This window comes from Meleagris gallopavo, chromosome 23 (assembly GCF_905368555.1).
Source record: "Meleagris gallopavo chromosome 23, MGAL_WU_HG_1.1, whole genome shotgun sequence".
NCBI lineage: Eukaryota > Metazoa > Chordata > Aves > Galliformes > Phasianidae > Meleagris > Meleagris gallopavo.
In genome coordinates this window covers 2115728-2140229 of record NC_139426.1, presented here as the reverse complement: position 1 = coordinate 2140229, position 24502 = coordinate 2115728, and the positions used below count along the sequence as shown (strand labels likewise).

Genomic DNA, 24502 nt, shown 5'->3' with positions numbered 1-24502 from the left:
TCACCCTAAAAATCAGAGCCAGGCCCCAGACTGGCTTCAGGCTCAGGGAAATCAGCATCTTTACAAAGCACTAAGCCATTCCCTTGAGCTGTCAGAGGGCAGAGAGAAGGCAGGCGTGAAGCCAGGAACCCAAGCTCCATTTCGTGCCACTTCACTTCTGGCACATTTAAGTTGTCTCCACTTCTCAAAGCACTAAAGAGCACAGAGGCTTCACTTGCTCCAAATCCTTCACGGCTTCCTTTAACAAAACAGCTTTTAAGATCTCCTCTTGCCTTTAAGCAACAGTGATTAACCATTCACGTTGGGGATGCCTATAATTCGGTCTCTTTTCACTTTTAAGTTGGTGCTTTTAATTCCTACCAGTTTGCACAAAGAGCTTTCGCTCTGCTCGTACGTACATACTCAGCATCTGGATTGCAGGCTGTGACAAACACGTTTATTATTGCTGTATGTGCAGAGAATATTTCCATTCAAAAGACATTTCAGTTAACAAAGCTTCAAACCATTTCTATTAACAGTGGAGGTTGCAGTTTCTCCCCTTCTTCCTTATAGAAGACATATATACAATTGGGCCCTGACAGCTACAGTTACAGTTCCACCCTTATATTTCAGTCTCACATACAGTCATTCAAAAGCAATTAAGACCCGAAAAAGATTTAGTGGAGGTGCCCTAATTCACGTGGAGAAAGCAGTTCAGTTGGGTTCAACACAGGATCAACTACCAAAGGAATGTGCCCAAACACCCAGCACCTCCAAACCAGGGGCAGAGCAGCTCTTCCAGCTCCCATCAGGACCTTACAGAGCAGTCACAACTTGCTTGGCTTCTATTTCAGAAACAGACAAACTGGCAGGTTTTTCATTTTTATTGGATGCTTCCAATCTTATATCTAATAATATACAGATAACTCATTTGTCATCGTTCCATTCATATCTTCACATAGTTCAGCCATTCTGTCATATTAAAATAATAAAAAAAAAGAAAGCACAACTGAAATAAAATAAATTTGTAAGCTGGAAAAATACATTATAAACTTATATTCAAGAAATACTCTCTTTATAATTAAAAGCCTACTCGTAACAATTGAAGTAGGATTTAAAGGAAATCTTGATTTTCATTTTTAAATAGGTGGCCTTTGTGCATACTTTGCATATGTACAATTCAAATGGTATCTCTGCCTGCCTGTGACAGAATACCTGAAACAAAAACAACCACTGAAGAGGAGCCTTGAACAAAACAAAACAAAAAAATCAATATTCATTTTCCAGGAAAATACAGTATAATCAGAACTTTAAACACATGCTTCTCTCATCTGTATTAAGGCCTTGGAGACAGATGTGCTTTAATAAAAGCAGACAGTATGAAGAAAAGTCCTTCCACTTTTCTCTTCAAATTCCTGTAACAGCTCATCTATTTCATTTTCCATGTCTTCTGTGTGCTGTATCTAAACGAGAAAAAAAAAAAACAACACTAATTAACCAGGCTCCAAGGATACACTGCAGTTAAGAGAACGGTAACGACTCAACGTTTTTGGCTTACTGTGAAACCTAAATCAGCATGCAGTACCCAACTGTGCAGCACTGGGTGCTTTAATGAGATTCCCAACATTCCCAAACCCACATGTACTCTGCATCGTGTTCATCTGCACAACCTTCCTTCTCCAACCCACTGAGCTGGCACTGAATGAGCCCTTTGTTGAGTAGGCAACATCCATCCTCACTAGGTAACAAATGGAAGGTTCACAACAGCTACAAGCACACTGAACAGATGGCTAAAATTTCAAGTCCCTTGGATTCTCTTAGGATTTTTGGATCTGGAAAGGATGCAAGCATTTGAGGCCAGAATAGATCACAGAGGCAGGAGTAAAAAAAAAAAAAGTGTGTTGCCACACTGGAATAGGTAAGTGGGCTTGCATGTTGTGAAACACAGCCTTTGTTCTCTTGTTAGTTGCATCAACTGTTTCCAGCCTTATTCCAAGAGGCAGGGCCAAGAACATCGAAGGTGGAAGACAGGAGGCACCAGGTTTTCCACATCATACACACAACAGGGTGGTACTATGAAACACACCTACACAGGATGCTTTTCAAGCATACAGTGATTCAGAATGCAGCTCTGATGTTTAAATCCCACATGTTACAACTGTCTCAGAAACAGACATTTTAGCCATAAACAAATGTTGTGAACATGGGCCCAACAAGTACAGTGCTCTGAGATGCTGCTTTTTGTGGCTTGAACACACACACTGTTCACTTCAGAAATCATCAGCTCCATTGCAATTCATCTGCTTGCCCAACAGCTCCAAAAATAACTGCAATGATTTGGTAAGTTAGGTCTCTTGACACGAATTTCACTTCATTTCTGCAATGTGCAGCACTTTTAAGGAATACTGAACAAACCCCAACCCCTGTGCAGTCAGTGGGGTCACACGAACCCAAGGCAATGAGCCCTCTCTACTTACACACTGGCAGAGCTCACAGATAAGGAAGGCACCCAGCGTTGCCTCCTCATGGTTATCCTGAATGTCCACATTGATCACATGCACTGGCTGACATGTCTCTTGCTCTCTGGAATTTAAGTCTAATTGAAAACAAAACACACATCAGCAAAATGTTGGGTGGAATGAAATCGAGCTTTACACAGTATTCATAAGAAAATGGTTTATTTAGCTTTTTTTTATATTTATATATAAGAAAAAACAAAAACAAACAACAACACAGTCTTATTTCAAAAGAGGTAGATTTGGGAAATCAAAGAATTTAGATTGTGGAAGGATCCTGACAGTTCAAGTTCCCAGTTTCTCTGCTAACCCTGTGCAGCATAGCAGTGCTTGCTGAGGCTGCCATTTTGAGGTGCCGCCATTTTGAAGAGCCACCATTTTTGAGATGCTGCCATTTTGAAGCGCCGCCATTTTGAGGCGCCGCCTTGCATATCAGGCGCTTCCAACTGGCTCTTTAGATTTCTTCCTTCCACTGGTCAGTTACAAAGAGCATTATCATAACATGGGAGGTTGGCAAGTGGCTGCTCTTCACCTCCTATGCTAACTCAGAACACTCCCATAGAACAGCTGCTTTCCATTTGAGACGCTGATCTTAACTGGAGATCCACCCATACAATCCCAGGGCACTTTCCCCCATACAACTTACCAATACATCTCAAATACTACATTGAAGCACTCAGAACACTTAATTGCTCAGCTTAAAGAAGCACAAATGTTTCGTGCTCTACACTCATCGCAATATGGTCAACAAGGACTGAAAAGACAGGCAACAGCCACTGCGTGTACAATACTGATGTAGCTGGGTGGCCTTTGAATGTAAAGAGCATCCCAAACTCCAGACTGCATCCAGCATTTCCAGTTGCTGCTTCCCTGGCACATGCCATCCATGTCCAATGGTTTGTGAGCACTTCTCCACGTTGGTGCTCCAGCAAAGCCACCAGAGCAGATGTTCCCAGACTTGTGAAGGATGCTGGCAGGGGTTCAAGGGAGACAAGCACTCAAAGTTAACTCAGTTTATCAGCTCAGGGTCCTTACCTTCTACTACTTGATCATAGACTCTTTCTTCACACGTTAGGATCAAATCAAAAACGTCTTTGCAGTTCTGGAATCTCTCCGGTCGTGGCTTGATTCTCTTATTTCTGTCCAACATATGTAAAATCCCATTCTGTGTGTATCTGAAGTTGCTTGAGTTAAGTACCTTTACTTTAAGAAAAGTCACGTTTTTGAGCAAATAACGAATACAAGTTAAAAATCACGGTATCCTTAAAATGCTTCTTTTTTTCCCCCTTAATTAATGACCATTAAACAGATTCCTAAAAGTGGAAGCACGACCCCAACACAGATAATTCATACAACCACTGGGTTTTAGACACTGTCGGTCTTGTCCTTCGTGCAATGGTAGAGGCAGCTTTAAGAGGCCCTCATTAGATCTCTGTTCTTCAGGACTCCTTTCCTTGGGCAACTGTTCTTATATCCATAATGCTTAGAGCACAGACTTACTCATTTGTTAATGGAATGCCCTGCAATAGCTTGAGTCATGGCCCACCACCACAGCCTTGAGGCTGAAGATGACGCTCCATACTCCTCTTTCAGACAGCATTCACTAATCCCCATACACATAATCCCCACCTTCTTAGCTTTCTGGGATATGCAGTTTCATTTGGGGCACACCAGAGCTGACTGTCACATACATCTGCTCAGTTCACTAAAACTCTCCAAAGACAAAATGTTATGGGTTGATTATAAATACCAAGGAAGGTCTGAACTAAAGAAATCTGGAAACTGATGCATCTCTTCCTTGCTCTGAAGTACCAGATATTTTCAGCCATTCAAGCACACATTTCTAAATTAAAATAGCATTAAGGATAACAGTTTATGATTTCTTGAGATAACAGAAGGATTCTGCAGAAATATATATATAATATATCCATCATTAGTGATATGTATGCAAGAAATTATCTTGGTTTATTTTCCTTTTAAAAGGTTGCATACTTAATAGGCATCTTCCCCCTACCCTCTCACCCCTCCCTCAGAGATCACTCCTGATCTTTTGTAGCAAAAGACTACATACTGTTCACCTTCCTGCAGCTGCCCTCCAAGTCCTAGTGCCCAAGGCAGCCAGATCCATACCTGCTAAGTTACATACTTCAGGACGTTCTTCAACAGCTTGCAAACAAACAGCCTCCAAAAGCACTAAATCCTCTCAAGTTTTTGAACAATATTAAAAATTAAAGTCATCCTCATACCCAGTAAGCGACTACTTTATATGGAAAAAATGTTCAGCTCTCTTATGTATCTACAGCATCCCACTAACTACTTGACTAAAGAAAAAAATCTGCTTTGAATTACAAATTCAGTGATGCTTTCTCACAAGTATGTATCGTCAAATCTCTATCAGGGAATCAACTTCTGCTGCATTTCCTTTCTTCGGGTCACTCCCAAGCCTTCTACCCTTCTTGTTTCCCAAAAGACTTCATCCTGTATAACTAAGGAATTGTGCTCTATAGCCTCAAGCTAAATCAAACAGCTCTTGTACACCAGCACCCACAGCTTCCTCACAGCACCTCTGTAAGTCTCCTTGGAAAAAAAAACACATCAGTGCAACTACTAGAGATGTCTGGTTATGTACAAAGCATGAAAATGAACAGTCATTTTCAGAATACTTGTCAACATCTGACTCCATTGCTCTGACCAGAGTTTGGCCGTGAGCCCTTTCTGGGTTTCTCTAATCCCAATTTCTACATCATGCCGTCAGAGGGGGAAAAAAACCCACAATATCCTACACACTTATCTCAGTTCTTTTTTTTTTTCCATTTCTAGGATAAGATTTTGTTGGCATCTGTTCCCTAGCTTTCCTGAGCATGGAGACAGAATTACGCATATCCAGAAAACCCACACAGCCAAGCTTTCTGCTTCACACAGTCGACTTTTCCACTGCCAACTTACAGCTACTTCTCCTCCCAAAAGGGCCCATCTGCCTATATAAGGAGATTGAAATAAGCAGTTAAGATTCATGACACTTTCATTTTTGGTGATCTGAAGTCTGTTTTCACCGGGAAAAAAAAAAAAAAAAAAGAAAACTAACAGCACAGCATCATTTCAGCAGGCAGGGGGACCTGATCTGACTGTTTTCAATGCATAATCGTAACTCAGCTTCATTCTTGTCATGAGCTCAGGTAAACGTCAGCACATTATGTCTCGTTCACGGTGATTCAAACATCAGTGTTATCTCCCCATCTCTGCATGTGAACAACATACTCATTCCTCTGCGCAGCCATCTTTGGTAGCAAGTTATTCCAAGCTCCATTTGGGAAGCTAACTATTTTTTGGGAAAATAAAATTGTTTTTAGAAGTTTTTGTCTATCCACGAAGAATCAAAGGGAGTCAAGGCATTCTCTTCTTCGCACCGAACAGCAGAACTAAGTAGGAAGGTGACACAAACTTTTTCTGAAGGGTAGACAGTACTTGAAAGAGAGTTGATCCTGAATAAAAGATGGTATATTCCCTTAAGATCTACATACTGAGATTAATCTCCCTGATACATTAAAGTGGACTGTCAGCATCTGAAAGAGCAGTACATCACCTGCGCTAAAATAACCTAATGCATCAGATCTGACTTTTCATAACCAAGAACTCCCTTCCCTTCTCAAATATGAAGAGCCATCTACATGCCACACCTAACCCCGTGTCGGACCTCCCATCACTTCCAGCCATCAATGTTTTATGTCAAATACACTTCCCAAATAAAACCACAAGAGGACACTAAGAGGAAACAAACCTGAGAAATAAGACAAGATTACAAGGAAGTACTGCCTGTAAATTGAGCTTTTTTTAAACCACCAAACAAGCTTATAGAATGTTATGCAAAAAATGAGTTTTATTTGCATTAAATAAAAACAAATACTTTTGTTAGAGCACAAAACATCGCAAAATACAGGGTACAGAAAGCAACTAGACTGCACAGAAATTATTATGGGTTACGTTTAGATAGTTCCTACTTGAGATTGACAAAAAAAAAAAAGCAACAGATTAGCGAAGAAAAGAACAGGAGGCTTAGATAAATCCCAAGATCAGACAAAGGCTGAAAGAGCTATACTACGCAGCAGAAGACATGTTCAGTGTCTGCCAGAGTGCAAGACTGCTGCTGCTTTTCTCAGAGTGATAAGAATTAAGAGTAGCTATCAACTTTAATGAGTCTAATTATTACTGGATTTTTTTTTCCCCCAGCATCTATGATGATGAAGCCTCCAACTTAACAACTCAGTTTTGAGGTAAAACAAAACCCCAATATTCCAACTGAGAAATTCAGAAAAATAGGAAGGACTAAATCAAAGATGGATGCAGCCATTAAGCTGTTGCTCTGTGGAGCTCAGCATCCAGCTGGAATAAGAATGCTCTATTAACTCAGCAGGGAAATTTCAATAGTTCAGCCTCATAGCCTGACATTCAGAGAAGGACAGACAGGAATGATCACCATCTCAGACCACCTAAGTCGCATGTTTATAAGCAATGTCTATCTCTGAACTCTAAAATATCACCTGCATACCAAGCAGCACCACGTAAGAAATGCAAACAACAAAACAAAATTTAATGCCCACTTCTTTACACTAAGATGTTTCAAGATATGATGCTGATCTTTACACTAAAATGTTTCAAGATATGATGCTGAGTTTTAAGACTTAGGTTTCTCACTGTTGCTGAATAGGGCTGAATTTTATCGTGGCATTCATTGCATGTGAACAATGTATTTTCAGAAGTATTTTCCATACCTTAAGAGGAAGTTCAGAGGAATCCAACCATGCAGGTTTCGAAGGTTCCAAGTGGATGTCTACATCCCAGTTCACTGAGGAAAGTCTTCCTTGACAGTCAGTGAAAAAAAATCCAGTTTATCTGCTGCCTAGCTACCTTGTTTAAATTCTCCCACCCTCCATAATAAAAAAAAAACAAAAACATGATCCAAAACATCCCTTTCTTCCCCTTGGTATGAGGGCAGCCAACAAGGTCATATCAAGACACCTAGCCTGCAGATGACTAACCTTAGAAGAGAAAACCAATACAGTGCCTTAAGTTAAGTATCTTTGGATTAAAAAACAAACAAACAAACAAAAAAAAACAACCCATTGATGACTAAAGTATCAATAAGTTTCATTGTTAACTTCTAGAAAAAGCTGATAAAGAAGCCCATCAGTAGCGTAACCTGAAAACTTTGGAGTGTGTAATTAGTCAACTAAAATAGAGATCAATCTATTAAACATAACTAGGTAAATTCCATTTGATAAAATGCATATACACTTCTCAGGAAAAACTATCTCTGAAGTAATGGCTGACAGCCAAAGCTTCTACATCTTCCAACAAATCTGACATGTCGATTATTCACTTTCGTGCAGCTGTCATCATCCTCAAAAACTGCAATTCTTCTTTCTGAAGAATAGCAGGAGAGCAGAAGTCTCAAACACACTAGCATGAATGGCAGTTGCAGGTCTTTCCCATATCAACTTAATTTATTTATTAAAATCTGTGTTAAGAAGGAGAGTTACCGTTCACCCTGCTTGGCAAAATGCTTACAGAGAGAACGACTACCCAACCTTCTTCCACCTGCAGAATCACTTTCTTTTACAGGGAATAAAAGGGCACCTGCACTACCATTTCTGCTTTCCAGGCAGCTGTGATTATTGCTGCAAGAACTGTCTACATTCTGTATCTGGAACATGAACTGCCTTTCATTTGGCAAGGAAACAGCATTTTTAGTACAAATGAGAGTTTGCTCATAAGCCTTTTGTGGTACTGCGCAACGCACAGTCCAAAAACTGAAAATGACATCCCAAAATATAAAAAAAAAAATTCTAATTTGGGTTAAATATTTCTGATAATGTTTGTGCCCACATTAACAACTTGCAGAGAAATGAGTAAGCAATGAAAAGCAAGTGACATTTCAAAGGTCAACGTTTCTAAGTTGCACAGATAAAATCCTGCTGAGCAAGCTCACAGCAGCTGGTCCATAACCACCAGAACCTAGTCCAGTAATAACATGCTGGCTGTGCTGATTTCCTCAAGTCTGGCTGAGCCCTGAAGCTGAGGGCTATGTGCCCACACATCTCTGGGAGAACTAAGACCTTAGTTTAGCCTAGAGTACCAGACAGTGACTTGCCAGCTCTGAACAGATGAAACTGTATCTGAGGTTGAAACTGGGCAGAAATAAGCTTTCAAAGGGGAAAAAGAAAGGAAGCAAGGATAAAATCCAAAGTGTGAAGGAGAGGTATGACGGACATACTGAAGGGACTATCAGAACAAGAATATCAAAGGCAGACCTGACTTCAAAGATGTGGTATGTTTGATGGCACAGTCAAACACCTGATTACGCACAGCATCCAACCAGCATTCCAAGTGGAGTTTGATTTCAATTGCTAGAACCTAAAAAATGGTTTGCCATCTCAGCAAGGTACCTTCAACTACTAATAGAGCCACAAGGTGACGTGGATGTGTAACAAAGGGATAAAGAAGTCAAAATCAGGACCAGGAGGCAAGCAGGGGGAAACAGAAGAGGGTGCTTAAGTAACACACATTGCTTTTGGATGCTCCTCAGGTTTAGAAACTAATGCCAAGCTCCAAAAGATGAGCAGCAAGTGTCACGAGAGGAGCAGGTGGATGCAGGGGGAAAACACTTGGAAATACCTGCACAGACAAGGTTTGTGAGAGAAATGAGTCATTCTGGTGAATACCTGAGAGAAACAGGGTCTGCAACAACTTTTCTCAAATTGATTTACATCACTGTACTGCTTTGTACAGTACAATTCAAAGTTTATTTTTAGCTAAGTAGAACGAAGAGCTGGAATTCATACCAGGTGAAACAAAAGCATTACCAAATTTACGTAAATTAAGCTATTTCATATATTTCACGTATTCAGGAAAGCCAAGACACAACTGATAAAGACAGCAGGACTACTTTTAAGAACACTATGCTGAGCAAGATATGCAGGATGAGTTCTGCAGCAAGCATTCCTGAGCACACTACTACAAGCAGGATTCTGAAGTACAGAAGGATGTGCTTCTTAACTCCACACACTAATTTTAGCAGAGAACTCTGCAAAGCAAAATGCTCAAAGTAGTCTGTACCTTTAGTTACAAAGGTGTCCGTAGTTTCTATCATGTCCTGGAACTTTAAAGGTAGAGGAAATAATTTGTTGTTTACATTATTTCATATATTTCCTTTTTTAATGTGGATGAAACCAAAATTAACAGCAGTCTCTTCAGAAGCTAAGCTAGGAAATGCCAAAAATGGCTTCCTTTGAAATGCCTGAGATTTTATGGAAAGTTGTTTTCATCTTAAGATCCTCTGTGAAGAAAAAAGGATTGGAACTCAGCAGATGGTCAGAAGTGTATAGATTTGCAAAAACACACCTCTCAGCAGATTGTTCAAATCCAGTTTAAACACTCCAACCTCAACCTTACTCTCCAGTTCACTAAGAGTATTAAAGTACTCTGAAAGATGTGTAAGAAAGAAAATGAGCCTTACACTGCACTGCATCCAGAGAAGTCTGCAGTGGCTTCAGTCATACAGAGATCCAGCAGCTGCTCCACTGACCACTGGAATGTCAGTTCAGAACAGCAGCTGACAACTGTTCATCAGATCCAAATTCAGAAAGAAAAACAAATGAAAACAAAAGAGAAATACATGCATGAAGAGCTTACCTGGAGTGGAATTCGAGTAAGTTACTCTCAAAAAAAGGAATCCTCAAGAGTGAGCTACATGGCCTCAACAAGCACGACGCAGATGCTCTGCAGAGCTCACTAGTCCTCCTGTGTGTCCATGCAGTGGTTTCTTTCCCCACTAAGCAACTCACGGTTGCTTTGCACAGCCTCCAGGAAAGTGGTCCAATATAAATTCTCCATATATTAGGTAGGTTCATTGATCCAGAAATATCATCAATTATTGCTCAATTATTATGCATTCTAGAGTTTCAAGTGGTAAAACTTTCTGCAATGAATAAATGGTATTCAAAATAAAACTGGCAAGTGTTTTAGAGGAAAATATTCGTAACTTCTCTTCCAGCAGCTCTCCCCCATCAATACCAGTACAGCCATCATCTTAGTCCATGAATATTCGGATACCAGTATCATGTCTCTTCACTACAAGATAACGAAGCATAAACAGTGTGGCTGGCAAAAACAATTTAGCTACAAACACACTAAAAATAAAAATAAAAAGTTAAGAGAACTAAAATTTACAGAGTAGAAGCCCCAGATCTTTCAGCAAGTGATAACTCAAGTAGTAAGAACTGAAACTGGTTCTGATGAAATACTGTACAAGAACAAAATCACTGCTGCCTTCACCACTCTGTGCCGCACCTTTTGTTTTCATCAAAAACTTCCTATGGCTGCTATAATCTGGTTCTACTTGCTCTGTTAATAAGAAAAGTAAGAAGCAAAGTGGTATGGTCTTTTTCATTTCAAAGAAAAAGATCTTATTCCTGGTACTGCTACACTATAATCATCTATTTCCTATATCATCTATTTCTAATTCTGGAAAAAGCAGACATTAATTTGAGCTCTATTACAATGCGAATAAATTCAGAACTTCCTGGGACATCCTCTGTTTTATAACCATGTATCATGTAAATTGCAATATTATTTACAGGGTTAAAAACCAAGACTATGCTTGGTTTTCAGGGTGCAAGAGGGATATGAAACCACTGTGGGTACAAAAGAGCATCAACTTCAAGTGCATTGGCTACTCAGCACTGCCTAATAGCCAGGAGTTCGCCTTCAATTTCTTCCAGTAGAGGCTGTCCTGCAGACAAGACTGTGTGAGTCTCCTGACTCAGAGAGCAAGGTTGGGCTGTATGATGTTTAACAAACTGAAAGAGGAAAACAAATCAAATCAAACAGTAATTGACTAATTCAATTACTTCTTTATCAAATAATCGAATAGACAGCCATCAGCCAAAATGAATAAAAACATAGAGGTTTCCCAGACTTCCAAAGGAGCTCTTGAGTAGTTCAGAGAGGAACGGAGCAGGAAAAAAAAATACAAAGTAACTGCAGAAAAACAACAAATTAACCATAATGTAATTGTCAGTCTCTTCAGAGAAGGAGTTGAATAAAAGAGGAAAATGGTTATCTAATGCCAGAAAAAGGTCACGGAATCATAAAGCTTGGAAAAATCACTAAGATCATCTGTCTGGACCAATGGTAAAAAAGTGCCTGAAGATGAGACAGGACAAGTTACTCCAGGAAGAGTGGGTTTAAACTACGTGAGTCTGAATTAGTCAAAGTCACAGATGTATACTGAAAAGGGCAGAAAAGTATCAATTGGGAAAACACAGCCAAGCAGTGAGACTCAAGATATTCTCTGATACTAAAGCCCCAGAAAATAAAAGTCCAGATTTGCAGTGCAGAAAAAAAAAAATCTGCTTTATGTTTTCAATAAACTTTATCAGAAGTCTTACAGCTGTTCTCTTACTTACTAGGCTAAGAAAGTAGAATAAAGCTACTCCTTACTAACTAGCTTCTCCATCTCAGCTTACTCCAGCATTAAGATGTGTTGGAGCAAACTGATCATTTCAAGAGCAAGAATTCTCTAAAACCTGGCTACATGAATTGAGTAATTCTAAAGGACTAAGACTAAGGCTGTAACAAACAGGCTACCATTCTCCTGAGCACAACATGCTACAACTGACTCAGAAAAGGTGGCAGAGTAATCCGGGACTAGTACATACTTACAGATCTTTTGTTCATCAGGTGTCTTAAGTAAGACACTATCCTTTCAATTTTACTTCTCAATTTAAGTAGACTGAACAGAGAAAGACAGCCCATTTATCTGTAAGGTGCTATGACCTTGGTCCACTCAGCAATTTATTTCTCTGAACAGACCCCAGCAACACACCCACACTGCGCACGCAGGACTACAACAGTTAGCTCAGCAATTCTGTGACTGATGCCAAATAACTTTCAATAGAACTGTAATAATCTGCATGAGAAACTAACTCCCTCCTTCCAGTACTGATATGAGGGGAGTACAGAGAAAACCTTCCCAAAAATCTGGCTTCCAGTACTCAGACAGCATTACACTCGACTCCAAGAGAGGAATGCAGATTATATTTTTGCCAGAAAAGCCTAATGCAGCAACGTCTGACTACGACTGTAGTTTTAAAGCACTGCCCTTCATTACCACTCTGCAGAGAGAAAAATTATTCCTTGCTATATCCTCACCACTCTTGGATGCTCTCTTCTCAGCTAGACACAGTCCTCTTCCACTGTGCTTATTTCTCTTCACAGGCACTGGAGAACTGAACGTTTTGGGAAAGGCACGGAATCCTACACCTGTACAGTTCTACAGCAGCACCAATTAGTTCAGTAACACAATTCCACTGGTATTCATCATAGTCCAGCAGGAAATAGAGATTCCAGTTTTCTTCAGTTGCTCCCTGTGAAAATCTCATGCATACTTGAACCCGCTTCAGATTTTTTTCTGATTTTTCCCCAGTTCTGGAATTGCCTGTGCTTGCTTCAGAGCCCCCACATTTTCTTCCACTGATGTTCTACTACAATGCACCTTAACAGTTGAGACAGCAAAGGGCAAAGCAGGCAGAAGACTGCAGAATAAACCAGGGTTAAGGGTCAGCTAAGTGGAGTCTACAATGTTACAAATATTTGCTGGTAAAGCAGTTTGCATATGACAACAGAAAATGTTTCCACATGTTATGAATGGGAAGGCTACTATAAATCAAAGAAAACTCAGCATCAGCAATAGCACAAGAAATACTGTATGGCCATCCTGGTAAAATATAGAGTTCAAAGAGAAAAATCTACATTCCATTCACCTGTAATACTAACGGTTCTGAATTTTGGGGTCAGAAAAGAATCATGTCTTTGACTGAGAAGCACCAAACCAGCTTTTGTCCTTAATTCCCAACATTTTTCCAAGTATGTGTTTGGTTTGCTCACTTTTTTGTTGTCGTTGTTCTTTTTCTTTTTTTAAATCCCCTCCTGATTTGGTATTGCATAACAATGGAGACAGAAGTGGAATTCTATCTACAGTCAGGGAGTTGGTTAAATTAAAAGAGGACATTAGAAAAAAATGGGAAAGAGGAACAGGTCACATCAGGCAAGCTGCCTAGAAATCCTGACAATATTAATATATATATATACTTGAAAATAATTGCATTTCTTCTTAGTACTATGAAAAAGAAAAAAAAACAAAAAAACAGTCAATCATGGAGTTAGTCAATACTAATAAAGGCCCCAGGAGCTGCTGCTGCCAAATTTTGATCAAGTTCTCATTTGAATGGTTCCTACTCCTGGGCATAAAAGTAATTGTTGTTGCATGTTTATTCTGGCTTTTGGAAAGTTTCATCCTCCTACTTTCCCTTGATGGTAAGGCTCACCAATTTCTCTCCATTTTTCTTTTGCCTTTCTAGTCACCATCACATAAGTTCTAAAATCCCTTCCCAGAGCTGTAATGGCAAGTAATCACACTGGCCTATCTTTGAGATGTCCAGTTACACAAGCAAATACAAGGCAGCACAACACTACCCATGCATAAACCTACACGTGTACCCCAGACACTGGTACTTCCTACAGATTAGTAGCAGCACCCTTCACTCTTTTCCCAAAAATGAGAGTATTAAGCACTCAAAAACTACACTCAGAACAGCTTTACACAGGTCTGCTGCAGCCCCCCTTCCTGGGGCACAGGAATTTTAAATCTAATGTTCTTAAGATGCAATGGTAGAACTGAACACTTACTTTAACTGTAAGGTTCAACTGCCACATCTTAAAATATTCTGGACTGCTTCCGTTCTATCTATATATAAATCAACCACCTACTCAACTGAACACATATGCCTGGCTCCATTAATCCCTTATCCCACACTCCTGAAATTCAGCACGTGCCTTGCCTTCTAGGTATGCAAGCTTGTGCTCCAGGTCTGACTCATTAACAAAAGTGAAGGTACTTTTACTCTCTACAGTGTGTTTTTGAGAGTTCTGCTCTCCCTCCTTTCCTCAAGTGACTAATAAGAGTTCCAGTGATCTTTATTCACTCTTACACTTTTTTTTTTTCAAAAAACTTCCCTCTGATTGATGTCCAGCACTGCAAAGCTCATTCCTGGTTGAGACTAGAGCATTCTGAAACAAGGGGCCATTTCCTTGGCTGGTCAACAGGGAATGTGCCAAGTCCCTTGCAGCCACAATTTCACTGAGCTCCTGGTGTCCTTAATGCTTTGGATCCCTGTTGGCCTACAGAACTGGAGGAAGGAAATCAATCCCAGATGAGGCAACACTCAAATTTGTGCCCCATCACTGGAATATGGGAACAAGCTGACACAGACATACCATTTCAAAAGACATGGCAGGTTGGGGAACAGGGTGAACTAAACCCTAGGAACAACACATTACTTTTCCCATATCATTCCAAGCCCTTCAGAAGAGCAGGCCCTCCCCACCTACCATAGCCTATGTGTGCAAACCTCTCATCCCTATGATCCAGTGCTAACAAAAATCTACCTTAACTGAGAACCCACATGATACTTTCACAAAAAAACTACTCCACAGCTCTACGACAAGAATGTGCCTCGTCTGGGTTATTATGGATGTCTTTACCCCCTCAAAATCCACATTTGGAAGTGCATTTGCTTCCTGCACTGACTGCCTTCACTCTGAAAGCTTCATATTTTAGCATCTGATAAATATGCAAAGATACAGAGGGAATTGTTTATGCCCTCTTTCAATGGTTGTTATTTAAACTTGCTTCCTTTTCTCTTCAGAAAAGTTTTAGTTGTAATGCTGGGGAACACAGTCATCATCTCCAGCATGGAGCAGAACAAACATGGCAACTCCAAAATGTGCTGAATGGAGGAGACAAGACTGGTTTTCTTAAAGCAATGCCATATTCAGACATTCAGTGCAGCAGCAGCAAAGAATGCAATGAGGTGCTGATAAAAATTATGGCTCAATTCAGGTAATTTTCTTTTGAAACAATTAATTTTTAATCAAGATATGGCATACCTCAGTAAGATGTGTTTGTAAGATTTTCCTTGTATCAGCAGAGGGATACAAAAAATGCATATTATACACGTGATGCATTAAGACTATGCCCTGCATTTAAAAATGATTATTATTCCTGTTATTTGGGGAAAAAAAAAAAAAAAAAGGCATTTAAGAAAGTATTTCTTGAAAAAAGAGCCATTAAGTAAGTATTACAGAACCAATATCCCCTGCAATGGACACAATTTGTGTAGAACTCTATGGAGAAAGATATTCCAATGTATAAACAGTACTCACAGTGCTGTACAGCTTTACCAAACAGCCCAGCCTTTTTTAAACAGGGATTTCTGAAGGTTCTATTTTTCCAGCAGAAATTCAGTGTATGGATAGTCTTTCTTAGGCAAGTTCTCTCTTTCATATTTAAAAAGTAATTTAAAAAAAACCCAAACAGCTCCCTTGTTGAGAGAGGAAAAAAAAGAAGAGTACCTAGAACAAGTGTCCTGATTGTGCAAAATAATCACATGGGCTTTCTTCATTAAAAATAAAATAAAATAAAACAGAATTTTTAAAATCAAGCTAAGTAGTGTGCATAACCCTGACCCCCTCTGCTCCCCAGGACTGAGTATGTTACTGTGCTTTCCTATGTCCATTCTTTAAAATATACTGTAGGAATTTTTTGGTGCATAGATCATATCAAGTAGCTCTTGTTGAGAACAGTGAGTTCTTTAATGAAAAGTATCTTCTCTCCCACAGAAAGTATATTGTAAACCTTACCTGTCAGTTTGAACTAAATACTATTTTAATCTTGAGGCAGCAGCTCTTGGCATGACCGTTATCAGGAACAGTCTCTGCACTGGGGAAGTATGATCCACAGTGCTGTGGAGGTAATGGACAACCTGTGACAGGATCAGTGTGCTTTCCTCCAAGAGGTAAACATGTTAACATGCTACAAAAGAGTTCTGAATCAGTACATTGTAACTCAATTTAGAAGGGAGCATTAGAGGCCCTTTGTAAAAAACCTCCTATGAACTTAAAACATTTTAAGCTTGTCAGTTAAGTAACTATATATTCCTAATGCATAATGCCAAATAATGAATTACACCTTTTGAGGAGAACCATATTGGATTTTTTTTTTTTTTTTTTTTTTTTTTTTAAGGCCATGCCATAGGGATACAGTTCTTTGTCTTTCCTAAGCAGATCATTGTACATCTGATCATATGTTGTTTTGAAATCATAAACATTTGGTTTGTCTGGTGCTGGTCCTGGCAGTTTCACGTGAGTTCCTGTTCCAAAGGATCGGACGCTGAATCCTCGTTTGCTGAAAGACAGTGAGGGAGGGGAGGGAAGCATTAATTAGACTGGATGGATTTTAAACACTAAGGTACAATCAAAGTACAATCAATAGTCCAAATATATTTCAACATTTACAACTATGTTTACAACGTTCTTGGATTCAGAATAGTGGCAGAAGTCTGAAGAGAAGCAGTGCACACAAAAACCCCATCTCAGTTTCACTTTGTACAGAATTTAAGGTAACTTACAAATGTTACCTGAAACCCATCTTTGTCCAAAATAAAAAATGCTAATAGGAACAACTCAATGATTTCTAAGTTTTTTGTGTCTTTTTCTCCCCTTAAAAAACACACATTAAAACAGAGATACAGGGCCATGAACAGTGACCAAAAAAAAAACAAACAAAAAAAAACAAACCAAACATTCCTGAAGGATTATAGCCAGAAGAAACAAAGCCTTCATACATTTGAAGATTTTTAGCAAAGCAGCTAGCACTCAGCTCCGAGAGGTTACCAACCATTCTTTGAAAGACTTGTGATTCAGCTGATAGAGAAGTCAGTTATCTCCAGACATACCCACCCCAACAAACATCTCTTTTATTCTCTTTCTGAACTTCATCATCTAAACATGGAGGAAGATCATCTGCATGGGATTGAGGTGTACTGCTTTAGTGTACAGGAAATAAACTCCCAACTCATGGAGGTTTTCCCTCTAACCTGCTGATTGGTTTTATAGCTGAGAAAAGGGATCCAAGCACATTCCACTACTGTAGCACAGAATCAGTGCAAAAATTCATCGGTTCTTGAAAGGAAAAACAAGTCAATAACCAATTAAAGAAAAAAAAGAGGGAGTCAGGGTTTCTAAGATAACTTTTTGGTTATTTACTTACTCCAATTCTATATGCAAGTTTGTTTTTCCAGACACAGTATTGTTCTACTTCACTAGAAGATGTTATCTGCATCATGAGATTCAATACACAAGTCTTGCTTAAGAAAGTTCTTTTTAGTTACTGGGAAATCTTGGGGGCAGAGACCCAAGACATGCATTTCCTTGCAGGTACATTCAAGACTTGCACACCATTTCTAAAACAGTGACTTCATTTTGCAGTATTTTTTCTCAGAATTAATGTATACACTGTCTCACCTTTTAATTTTTGTGTGTGCTTTCAGATATTTTAGATTGGCAACACATGAACTCTACTCAATTTTGGGCAATAAGAAATAAACATTAGGAAATGGTAAATATTTACCTACTCTGCTAAAGTTGCTGAGTTAGCCATTGTATTTCTCTCTTTTGCCAAACCTCTACTATAACTTAATTGGCTTCCTACAAACATTTCAGTATCTGGTGCCTCTCTAAAGTTGACCAAGAAACACACTGTGTAATTACCTTACAAAAGTGGAACAGATATTCTGCTAGCTTGCACCTAGAACTCTTGGCTAAGCCAGGAAAAGCTTCATTCCATTCTTATGAAGACCTACATGTTTAATATCTAAAATTTAACAAAAAGAACCAGGAATCTGCCCGTCTTGGAGATAATGCCATAATGTTGTGTTTTGTTTTTCTGCCAGTTAACCTAAATACACCTAAACAAACCACATTCATATTAAGCAGAACTACTATTTTCTTGGATAATCCAGATGAGGTTGTTCTATACGGTCCCATGGAGAAAATTACATGGCAGAACATTGTCACTACTGGCCAGAAGGCTGAAACATTTGGCTTTAGACTTCTAAAACAGGTCAAGACCATGGCTTAACCTCTGGCATTTCAAGGATCACACCTCCAATTTCAGTGAAGTAACAGACACCAAACACAGAGAATGAAGTGTAAAAAGAGATTAGGAAATCTGCAGTCTTCTTTCCTACTAATTTTTCCTTTAATATTAAGCTCTGAAATAGGTCTACTTTGGTCACACACATTAAGAAGCTCATCTCCAATTGCCAGAAGTGCTCCTGAAGTTCACATCATCTCTTATCAATCAAAGCAAATCTTCACTGCAGTTTCAAGCATCTAACGCATGCAGCTCAACACTGAGAGGTGGAATGCACACCTCACCTGGAATAACTTCATGCTATGTCACTGGCATTTGCCAGCATACAGCTTTTACATTAGTTATGCATTAAGTGGACTATTATGAAATATTTGGAGCATGTTTCAACATACTTCTTGCAACACAGGGGGAGGGGGACAGGATGACACTGCCTGCGCTGACACATTACTCAACAGTCTGCTTTTGTTGAGCAGCTGGACAGATCTAGTTTAGTGAATCATCAAGTATTTATTCTTCTGTTGCTCAGTCTTTTAACAATGATTACCTTCTAGAATACAACATATATCTAGCATTTGGTTTTGGGCTAGCAAAACTACCAAGGAAAAAAACAAAAAATAATGACTTTATTCAGTTTTACCAGAAGGAGAATAATTAGCAAGGGTCCTCCTCCTAAATCACTTCAAAAATACTTTGTGCCATTCAAGCAATTAAAAGAAATAAAAACCACACTATTACACAGCAGGAATGGAAGCACTGTTAACTGATTTTGATTACAAAAATCTTGAAAACATCAACAACTTGCTGTACTGTAACATGTACTTTACTGATCAGTGATAAGCTGTCAAATTAAAGCGCTGTGTTAAAGCACTTCCTCCCTCTGAAGGATTTAACGAGGCAATTCAAGACTCCTTGAATTAAATGACGCAAGTTCCAAAACCCATTTGGCAGCACTTAGCTGCTGACAGGTTTCAGTAAAGGAGCTATGACTGACCTCCCTAACTACACTGCAAGGGTGTAACTCACGCTCTTTTCCTTGGAAAATGCTGAACCATAAATCATATCACTAACATGAAATTTAAGTTCGGGCTACTGGGGCTGAAACTGAGATATTTCACACTCATACCCTTAAGTTCTTAAGGCACTTAGTTCCCCAAAAATAAGAGGAGCATATTTGTAACTTAATGCATACAAATATCCTACCAGCTTCCACTACCAGAATAACAGAGAAACTGAAGCTTGGAGACAGAGACAGGATATCTATGCCATAAAACCCTGCAACTACAAAGCTACCAGAGCACCTACTATATGCTGAGGAGCCTGAAACGATGATTTCCTTTTCAAGGCCAACTCTGTGCAACCTAATATACACAAACAGAAATGCACAAGTTGTGTAACAAGGCCTGCAGCTAAGTGTAACCCTTCTACCCTCCTCTTCAGTGTTAGGAGAATCACGGTCTAAGCCTGTGTATTTTGCAGGGCAAAAGAGTCAAGCACAAGTCCTATCTGTAAAAGCAAAACACACAGGATGAGTAGATCCGAACTATGGATTGGTTATACACTGAAATCCAGTTTGACAGCTTTTAAGGAAGGATTCCATCTCCCTGCATAGCCCTTACTGTTTTGCCTCTCAGCTCTGTTTTAATGTCTCAATGTTAACCAGTGCTGATGGTAACTGCATTGACTTTAAAGACGTCTGTTGAAAGATTAGAACAATAAAATGTTTAAAAGCTGGTCTGCATTAAATAAAAAAAAAAAGGGAATACTACCAAGCAAATGGGAACTTGGGCTGAACCAAGATTACCCGTGAAATTGGTGGATTATTCAGTGTGACAAAGGTACATAAAGACATTTGTCTTCCAAAGGCACAAGCTATAGCACAGAGATATTTAGTACAGTAAGGATGAACACAAAATTCAATTTGAGAAGCCAAGGATATGGCAAACCCTCTGGGATGAATCACTGCAGCTTAGGAGGACACTAAGTTTATATTAAAAAAAAAAATAAATCTTATTATATGGTAGGTTGCTAAAAAAAGAACAAAGTTAAACTGCTGAAGTGTACAAAGTATGTAACCTAATCATATGGGTTCTGTTGAGCCCAATGAGAGAACAGCAGGATGCGCACACATTTCTGAGAGATTTTTTCTGCTGTAAGAGGAAGTGCCAAACTGGTAGGCTCAAGTTTTAGTAAGCATTAGGCAGGCCTTACAGCTCACCTTACAGATTGATACAGATGTTTTTTCTCTACAAATTGAATATTGGAATAAGGACAATAACTTTTACCCCAAAAATGTGACTGAAAGAAGACATGTAATTCATGAATACACTGAACGGACTAGAGAAGTTAGTTCTGAATCCTTCTAGATGTTTGCAACAATGTAGGTCAGACTTACCGACCATGATGAACACCTCAAAAAATATTCTTTGTGGTACATTACCTAGCATAAATATTAAAAAAAAAAAAAAAAGAACATGTAGAATAGTTCTGTAAGACCACAGGCCAACACTGAAGGCTGGACTCCAAACTTCGTTTTTAGTCACCTGTGGTTCTTCTGTATTTGTGTTCTTTAAAGTTTCCTAATTCCCCCACAAATTACCTTGAAGTTACAATAACAAACCTCCTTTGTTTTAAATACTCTTCCAACTGTTCTTCCTCTTTTAATCACGTGCTTTCTCAGAAGTGCAGTGCAACACACAGCAACATTGAGAGACTGCCTTACATACAAGAGACTGACTTGGAGACAATGCAAACTTTTTTTCTGAGGTTTAAAGGCAAATGACTGTTCTCAAAGCAAGACTAATTGTTTCTTCAGAACAGGATCAGCAGTTCAGCTGTTTTGCCCTTTATGCTTTTCTTGCTAATCCTAATTATGTGATATGTTACTGCTCATGAGCCTCTACAAAATGACATTTTATTTTTCCTAATTACAATCTTAAAGGAGAAGATGCTTCCAAAAAGCATTTCCCTGCAGTATTTGCCAGAAGATTATCAGTCACAATGGAAGGGACTTATTTCTTCTGTAAAAACAGAGGAATAAAAAGGCTCGATATTAAAAATTAACTCTCCTGCACCTTGAGGACCCAGTTTTTGGTTAATATTCAGTTCAGACAATACAGTTAGAAGATAATCAACAGAAAAACCACCACCCCTTCCCCATTACTCATCAAAACACATTTTGGTCACGTTGTGTTTTCACTGAACTGCTTCAAGTAACATCTGATACAAGCATATGCACTCACAGCATCATATGCTCACAGTAAAATGGCTGTCAGACCAGGTATTTCCATTATTTATTCCTTCCATAGTTATAAACGTACCACATAATTTACACTTCATTGCTTGAGTGACTGCGCTAGTAATAGGCACCTTATGTGAATGCTAACTTGGCATATCTTTAATAAAGAAAAGAAAAGGCCTTTATCGTGTCCCTGTGTTGCTGAACAGGAAAGGTTCAGAAACAGTTTCTGGCAGATCAGGTCTCTCTTGTTGGTCCACCCACCCATCATCACTTGCCTCCCATCTCCCCCTTTTGAACTCAGCCAACCTAAAAGTCGTCTTCGTGCTAAATAAACAAACTCTCACTATCTCAGACGACCAACGTCCTGAATCAAATACTTCATGCAGTTTTCCTGCAAAGGGCAAACACTCCCTTTCAGTATCTACTGTAGCTCCAGACTTCATACATATGGGGGGAGGGGGAACGCAATTAAACTTCACGATGCCGAGATACAGAAGCTGTTCCGTGCCCGTCCATTGCACCAGCTCAAGTTTGGCAGCTCTGGGTCCGACGATCCGCTGGCAGGTGCGGGCCCCATCGCTGGGGCTGCTCCAGCGAACCCACCTGGAGGAGGGGCCGGAGAAAAGAGGAAACAAACAAGAACGGAGTCCCCAGACTGTGGGCCAGAGGGGTCTGGCGCAGGCCCCGAGCACGGCCTTAAGCCGCAGCCGGCTCCTCGCTGCCCCCAGAGCCTGAGGAAGGCCCCGAAGCCCCGATCGGAGGCCCTGATGCGGTGCCGAGGGATAACTCGCGACTGAAGGCGGCCGACAAGGCCCGGGAGGCTGACGGCGGGGCCCAGCGACGGGCCAGGCCTCGCCGCCCCCGGCCTGAAGGAGGCGTTCGTGCAGGGCCTGTTACCTGAGGATATTGTGTGCCTCCATGCTGCGGTTCTGGTTGCTCGAGCACACCACGGCCACACGGAGCGGCGAAGAAGGCATGGCGGCGCAGGGAAGAGCCCAGCTCGTTCCCCGCGGCTCCCAAGCCTGCGCTGCCCCGCCGGCGGCTCGTACAAAATGGCGGCCGCGGCGCGGCGGCGGGCGGGGCCGGGACGTGTCAGCAGGGCAGCGCCGCCCCGCCGCGGCCAACCGCGCAGCAGGCGGCACCGCCCGTACCATAGAGAGGGGCGGAGTGCTGTACCAGAGCGCCACCAATACCACAGAGAGGAGCTGGGGGGGGGGATGAGACGCCAGAGCGTCGTTAATACCATAGAGGGGCTGGGGTGCGGTGCCAGAGTGCCGCCAATACCATAGAGGGGCTGGGGTGTGGTACCAGAGCGCCGCCAATACCATAGAGGGGCTGGGGGGTGTGGTGCCAGAGCGCCGCCAGGCACTGAGCTGGGATCCGGCTGCGTACAGAGCTGGCAAACCAGGAATTAGGAAAGACTGCGCGTGAGTCAGCAACGTAATTCTCAGCATAGAGTTCCTCTGTGTAACGTGTGTTTTCTTTCTGTCTGATTCCAGCTTCGCAGAAGCATGGCTCGTGAGTAGCAGCTGTGGCACCTCGATTTCCACTGTTTCTAAGCATGAGCCTTTGCGGCCTTGAAAACAGGCTCATGAGAGATTTTCCAGCTGGGATGGAGAAATGCGTGTAGGATGTTGAGGTTTCATAACGTCAACAGGCCTTATTTGTAATTAATTTCAAATCTCTCGGTTTTTGTTTTTAAGAAAAATAAACAAAGCTGCTCCTATGCTGGTTCTGCATTGTATAATCTGTTATTCAGAGGGTGATTCAAGTGATCCAAGCGATTACTTTTTTTTTTTTTTTTTTTCCTGAAAAGCAGAGGCTTCGGGCTCGTTTCTTTCCCAGCGCTAGGTGGCAGCCCGATGTTGCGGTGGATGTGAGGAGCTGGGCCGTGGGACGCAGATCCGCGCACTGCGGGCCGGTGCCCCCTCAGCACTCAGCTGAAACCTTCCTCCTCCTCGCAGTTTCCGCTCCTCCCCCAGCATTTTCCGACTGAATCGCCTCCTCTGTCCCCCCTCAGCTCTTTCCCGCCCTTTTCCCTTCCCACCCTTCTCCACGCGCCGCTTCCCGCCAAAACCTTTTTCCTCTCTCTCTCCTCGCAGCTTCTCCAGGAAAAAAAAAAAAAAAAAAAAAATCTTTCGTTGAAGGAAGCTAAACCTGTGGTTTTTTACACCTTCCCTTCTATGCTCAGAGCGCTGGACGGCCCTCAAACGGGTACTGCTGAAAGCAATGCCAGCCAGGCTCTGTTCACTCAGGCTGACTCCAAGAAAACCCAAACGCTATTGCTACAGTCCTGAGCCTTCAACAGGAACGTGACACAGTTACCTGTGGTTTTTCCAGCTCCCTGGTTGTAGCCTTCCTACCAGCGAAACAGAGCAGCAATCTGTAGTCTGGTAAGTCTTCGACTCCGAGTCTCCATGGAAGCAAAACACCAGCTTTCACTTGCACCTCCAAACAAAACCAAGCAGCCCTTCCCTTTTATGTATCACAAAAAGCACCCTAATGGAATTAAACAGAGATTCTCTGCCCGAGGCTCAGACTGCTTCCTCCAGAAGATTCAAAGCTGGGGTCAGGCTGAGCTTGAGCAGCTTAAATTTAAGCAGCTGTTTTCCTCACATTTAGCAGAGGACAAGAAGGGAAAAAAAAAAAGAAAAAAGAAAAAAAAGAAAAAGCCTGTTAACAAGCATATTAACCTTCCATTTTAAATCATGCTCAAAT

At 40.7% G+C, this 24502-nt stretch overlaps 1 protein-coding gene across 1 annotated transcript; it reads right to left on the bottom strand.

The window, feature by feature from the left end:
• Positions 1-414: 414 nt before the first annotated feature.
• SSU72 (SSU72 homolog, RNA polymerase II CTD phosphatase) lies at positions 415-22888 on the bottom strand. Its single transcript, XM_003212229.3, has 5 exons — positions 22682-22888; positions 16654-16797; positions 3531-3670; positions 2457-2575; positions 415-1442 (listed from the first exon to the last, which is right to left on the bottom strand). Exons 1-5 carry the CDS (start codon positions 22759-22761, stop codon positions 1341-1343), a joined length of 585 nt encoding a protein of 194 aa, XP_003212277.2. The 5' UTR covers positions 22762-22888; the 3' UTR covers positions 415-1340.
• Positions 22889-24502: the final 1614 nt, after the last annotated feature.